This window comes from Mus caroli, chromosome 13, assembly GCF_900094665.2.
Source record: "Mus caroli chromosome 13, CAROLI_EIJ_v1.1, whole genome shotgun sequence".
Classification (NCBI taxonomy): domain Eukaryota; kingdom Metazoa; phylum Chordata; class Mammalia; order Rodentia; family Muridae; genus Mus; species Mus caroli.
In genome coordinates, this window is record NC_034582.1 from 63,001,521 (window position 1) to 63,007,103 (window position 5,583).

Below are 5,583 nucleotides of genomic sequence, written 5' to 3' on the forward strand. Positions count from 1 at the left end.
AAATCATCTTAAAGATTCATTGATTTCTTTTAACTGCCAGCGGCTCTTGATGCCTCTCTGGTTCTCACGCTCACTGAGAATCTCCTGTTGGTGATGGCACCAAAATTCTCACAAACTTACAAAACATTTGCCCAGCCCCATATCTACTAGCCTTTCAACTCAGGCACAGTTTACGCTGTTTTGAATCTTATTATTCTTCACGGTCATATCCTGACTACAGCTACTATGGTTGAAAATATTGCCAGTATTTTCTCTCCTCACTCACTCGCACTCATGAGATCCTTGGGTGTTTGCTAAGTGTGCTGTTACCTTAAAGGAAACCGGTGCAAGGTGAGCAGACTGGACTACTGTTGCTGCTTTCTTGTGCTCACATTGTGAGGTAAGGGAGGCAGGACTTGTCCACCTGTGGTGACTGCAGGAGCCTCCTGAGCAAAAGCTGTAGCCTTGGCAGGAGTCGGGCTTCCGGTCTGCACTTCTTTATCTTTCTCAGACCTCAGCCATCAGGAAAGCTAACCAGCCATGGAGGCCAGGAACCAACCACACTAGGTCCAGGGGGTGTGGAGCCATGATTTCTGTGCCAGAGGGCACAGAACCTGTTTGGTTCTCAAGTTAAGAGAAGCTTTAGTGGTTCCTAATGCCTGTTGTCTCTGCTAGAACTCAAAGCCTGCTTCCTCTGAGATAGGAAACTCCCTCTGTCTCTGAGATTCCTTTGCCTTATGACTGTGGTCTGCCTTTGTTTCTGCCCCAACATGCCTGGATTTGGGAGGTGACCTATCCCCCACAGATATCGTATCTACTGGCTATGAATGAAACTATACCCCTACATTCTCAATTGTTACAGCTGTGCTGGCAGCATCCAGCACTGGCTGGATATAAGGTACTGTCCTTACTATCACCCACAAAACCTGCCTTGTACATGTAAATATTTGTCACTTCCTGCCCAAAAGGAGTATTTTCTGAGATTATCATGCTAATGAGCAAGTTGCCCCAGGGAGGTCCTAGAGTTCTCATTGACTTTAATCTATCCAGAAAGTAACATTAAGTTATGGACAGGACCTTTCTGCTGCTAATTGGGGCAGAGGGATGGGAGCAGAATGGAGCAGGGTAAGGAGGCCAGGTAGTGCCATATAAATGAGGGACTGCCCCATGCAACAGCCTTACACTATATGGATGGATATTGAACCCCATGTGGGATGCCCAGAAACCTCCACAAAACACACACACACACACACACACACACACACACACACACGAAGCACTTACTATCACTACAGGATACTGACACCTAATAATAATTTGGAATATATAACACAGTAGCCTAATGGATTCTAAATGTTCTTAGCATGAAAATCATAATTGTTTGAGGAGCTAGATTTGCTACACTTATTATATAATTGACAAGTGTACTGAAACCATATCCTACAGCATATATGTTGGAGATTGGGCCTGGGATAGCAGGGGAAGGTTTAGGAGTGCCCAGCCTTTGAGGTAGCCAAGGCATTTTTAAAATAAGGTAATGGGTGTGTGTTTCATTCTAGAATCGAAAAATAGCTCCTGGGCAGGTAGACACGTGTGTAATGAAAACTCATCACTACAAATATACAACTAGTTACTCTGGGTCAATTAGTAATAAGCACTTAAAATGAAGAATCCCGTGAATGCCTAAATAAAACTACACAAGTATTAAGGAAATTGAAAGTACATGTCAGGAATTCCAATTTTTGATAAGATGAAATTGAGTGGGGAGAGGAAATGAGAGCCATAACACTGGTTCTAAAGGACAATGGCTGTGTCACACATGTGGCTAGAGAGTAATAAAAATATGAAGCTGAATAGGAAATGAAAGGTCTCTTCCTAAGCTTGGTGTTTTCTTTGGCATGGCAGCACAGTTGTCTTCACACCATATGCAGAGCTTACACCAGTTTTTCATTACATACATTTTCAAATAAGCAAGAATCTCATTCTGAGTTTTTCTACTTGCTATGCATGATTATCTTGTTTCTGTTGCTTCTAACAACAATAATATATATGAAGCTTTTGAAGTGTTCACCTCTACATAGTATCTTGTAAACATCCCATATTATGATGTATGTTACCAAATGAAAAGGAGGAATAATTTTTTAATGGGATGAAATAATAAATGAATGTGTGTCTTACAATGTTTACTATTTCAGAAAACTATTAAATAATACTAAACAGTATCAGAGCACATAAATGGTAAATTATAACTTAATGTACTTTCATAAAGAATATATTATGTGATGCATGAAAACAGTTATATTAGAATTAGCATCAAAATGAAAAGCAATCATTTATCAAAGCTCTATGAAGATCAGATGTGTGTGTTTCAGGATGTATAGTTGACCATTTAATAATGAGAAGTCAATTATTTCAAAATTAATTTCTGCTTTAGCAGTTCTCAAGTTTCTTCTGAAAACATGTTTAAGAGTTCTCTCAGAGCTAAAGTTCATCACATTATAATTGTGTATTTCAGCCAATGTGAATGACTACCAAAAATGTGTGCACTGTAAGGCAGAAGAGGTTCTATAGTAAATTCCTGTGAGAATTTGACATAAAATACAAGGGTCAAAAAGGGCCTAAACTTATTTCTATAAAGCATATGATATAAAAGTAATTATGATAAGTGGATAAATAATGATATATATAACACAAAGGACAATATGCTATAAATTACATGAAGCACATCAAATCAACATTAGGAGCCGACTGAATATCCCACAATTCCCCAGTAATAAGTAATTAAAATGTTACTTAGGTCCTTTATGTTCTCATTTGTTTCTTTGCTTTGATAAACTCCATGACCCAAAAACTGCTTGGGAAAGAAAGGGTGTATTTCATCTTACACATTACAGTCCATCCTTGAAGGAATACAAGGCAGGTACTTAAGGCAGAAACCTGAGCAAAGATCATGGAGGAATGCTATTTGCTGGCTCATTCCTAGTCTCATTTTCAGGTACCTTTCTTATAGAGCCCAGGTCCACAGCCTAGGGACGGTATTGCCCACAGTGGACTGGACCCTTCTACATCAATTGCACTCAAGAGACTGTAACAGCTGGGCGTGGCACATGCCTTTAATCCCAGCACTTGGGAGGCAGAGGCAGGCAGATTTCTGAGTTTGAGGCCATCCTGGTCTACAAAGTGAGTTCCAGGACAGCCAGGGCTATACAGAGAAACCCTGTCTCAAAAAAACAAAACAACAACAACAACAACAAAACCAAACAAACAAAAAAAGAGACTGTAACAGTCACACTCACAGGCCACACTGATACAGACCATTCTTCAGCTGAGGTTCCTTCTTCCTAGGTGTCTCAGGTGGACAGCCAATATTAGCCTTCACACCTCACTAAAGTAGTTTTTCTATCTTAGTAAAAAAAAAACTATGTAAAACTTAGTAAGAAAAAAAGCAGTAAAAAGGCAATGCAATACTAATCACAATACTGACAATACATTAAAAACAGCTTCTTTTTATTTTCAAAAGTTACTAAACTTCATATTCTAATAATGTATCTATGGACTTTGGGGGTAAAAAAAACAGACTCGGAAACCTCAGGACTCAGTCTTGTTCTTCTGATAAAATCACTAGTCGTGAACTTTTCACTCTTAAAAACTGAGCTTATAATTTGGATTTATAACACACTGATGTCCTCACAGACTTATCTGCATGACCCAAAGTGTGTAATGAGTTTTTATATTACACCAAACATTTTCCTGCCGATTATAAGCAGTATTTGTTCCTTGGCTAAATTCTCTACAACTCCTGGAATTTGTCTCTTATATCTCTTAAGATCTATTTGATTTTGCAACACAGTGTACACATTGCTTCTTACTGTAAGAGTTCGGGCGTCTCAGTTTTATGTGCTTGACTGCGTTCCTTCCTGAGTCATTATGCACGTATACAGTTTGATTATAATTCACTGGTGCTGAGTGTGCATTCCCCACAATACTTGCATTTGTGGAGTTTCTGTAAAATGAAAATTTTGATGTTGCATAAGTATAGATTGCTCATCACGGCCATCTTCTTCACGTTATAAGATCTCTCCTGCATTTAATGGAAGAGGGTAAATAAGGCTTGAGCTATTATTAAAGGTCTTCCCTTGTTCCTTTCCTTCTCATATGAATTCGTTAGAGTTGAATTATCAGTAAATGATTATGGAAGGCTTTGCGACATGGTTGAGCTAATCTGGGTTTTCTCTAGTATGAATTCTATAGTGTCGAGTAAAGCTAGAACAGTCTTTAAAGGCTTTCCCACATTGTTCACATTTGTAGGGCTTCTCACCAGTATGGAGTCTCCAATGATTTTTAAGATTTGAAGAAGAGTTAAAGGCCTTGCCACATTCTTCACATTTGTAGGGTTTCTCTCCAGTATGAATTCTTTCATGTTGAGCAAGGCTTGAAGTATAATGAAAGGCTTTGCCACAGTCTTTACATTTGTAGGGTTTCTCTCCAGTATGAATTCTTTGGTGTTGAATTAGATTATAACAATTATTAAAGGCTTTCTCACATTCTTTGCATTTATAGGGTTTTTCTCCACTATGTATTTGCTGGTGTTTCATAAATCTTGAGTAAATGCTAAAAGCTTTTCCACACTCATTACATTTATATGGTTTCTCTCCAGTATGAATTCTCTGGTGGTAAATAAGGTTTACAGAACAGTAAAAGGTCTTGCCACATTCCTTGCATTTGCTGGGTTTCATGCCAGTATGGATTCGACGATGCTTATACAGATATGAAGAACAGCTAAAGGCCTGCCCACAGTCATCACACTTATAGAGTTTCTCTCCCCTATGAATTTGTTGGTGTTGGTGAAGGCTGGAAGAACAGTTAAAAGCTTTGCCACATTCTTTACATTTGTAGGGTTTTTCTCCAGTATGAGTTTGCTGGTGCTTAGAAAGAAGAAAGCGAACATTAAAGGCCATACCGCATTCTTCACATTTGTAAGGTTTCTCTCCAGTGTGAATTCTCTGATGGTTTGAGAGTGTTGTGCGAACACTAAAGGCCTTGCCACATTCTTCACATTTGTAGGGTTTCTCTCCAGTATGAACTCTTCGGTGAACAGTAAGTCCTGAACAATTAGTAAAAGCTTTACCACATTCTTCACATCTGTAGCGTTTCTCTCCAGTATGGATTCTTTGATGCTTACCCAGATATGAAGAACAGTTAAAAGCTTTGCCACACACTTCACATTTGTAGGGTTTCTCGCCAGTATGAATTCTTTGGTGCTGTTTAAGGCTGGAAGAATAATTAAACGTTTTGCCACATTCTTCACATTTATAGGATCTCTCTCCAGTATGAATTCTTTGATGCTGAATAAGGACTGAGTTCCTATCAAAGGCCTTCCCACACTCTTTACATTTATGCGGTTTTGATCCTGTTAAAAAAGTATTGAAGTATTAATAAAAGCATACCATTATATACTTTATACTATACATTAAAATATATTTTATATTTATACTGTTCATTCTTAATAGGAATACAGTGTTATGGGTTTTTTTTGTTTTTGTTTTTGTTTTTTTTGTTTTTTTTTTTTTTGTTGTTGTTGTTGTTTTTTGTTTTTTTTTTTTT

General features: G+C 38.1%; 1 protein-coding gene across 1 annotated transcript in view; it reads right to left on the minus strand.

Moving 5' to 3' along the window:
* Nucleotides 1–3,465: 3,465 nt before the first annotated feature.
* LOC115029063 (zinc finger protein 58-like) overlaps nucleotides 3,466–5,583 on the minus strand; it is a 6,506-nt gene continuing 4,388 nt past the window's right edge. Inside the window, exon 4 of the mRNA XM_029468182.1 lies at nucleotides 3,466–5,389. Coding sequence (XP_029324042.1) covers nucleotides 4,197–5,389 — 1,193 coding nt within the window. The 3' untranslated portion in view covers nucleotides 3,466–4,196. The remainder of the gene's footprint in view (nucleotides 5,390–5,583) is intronic.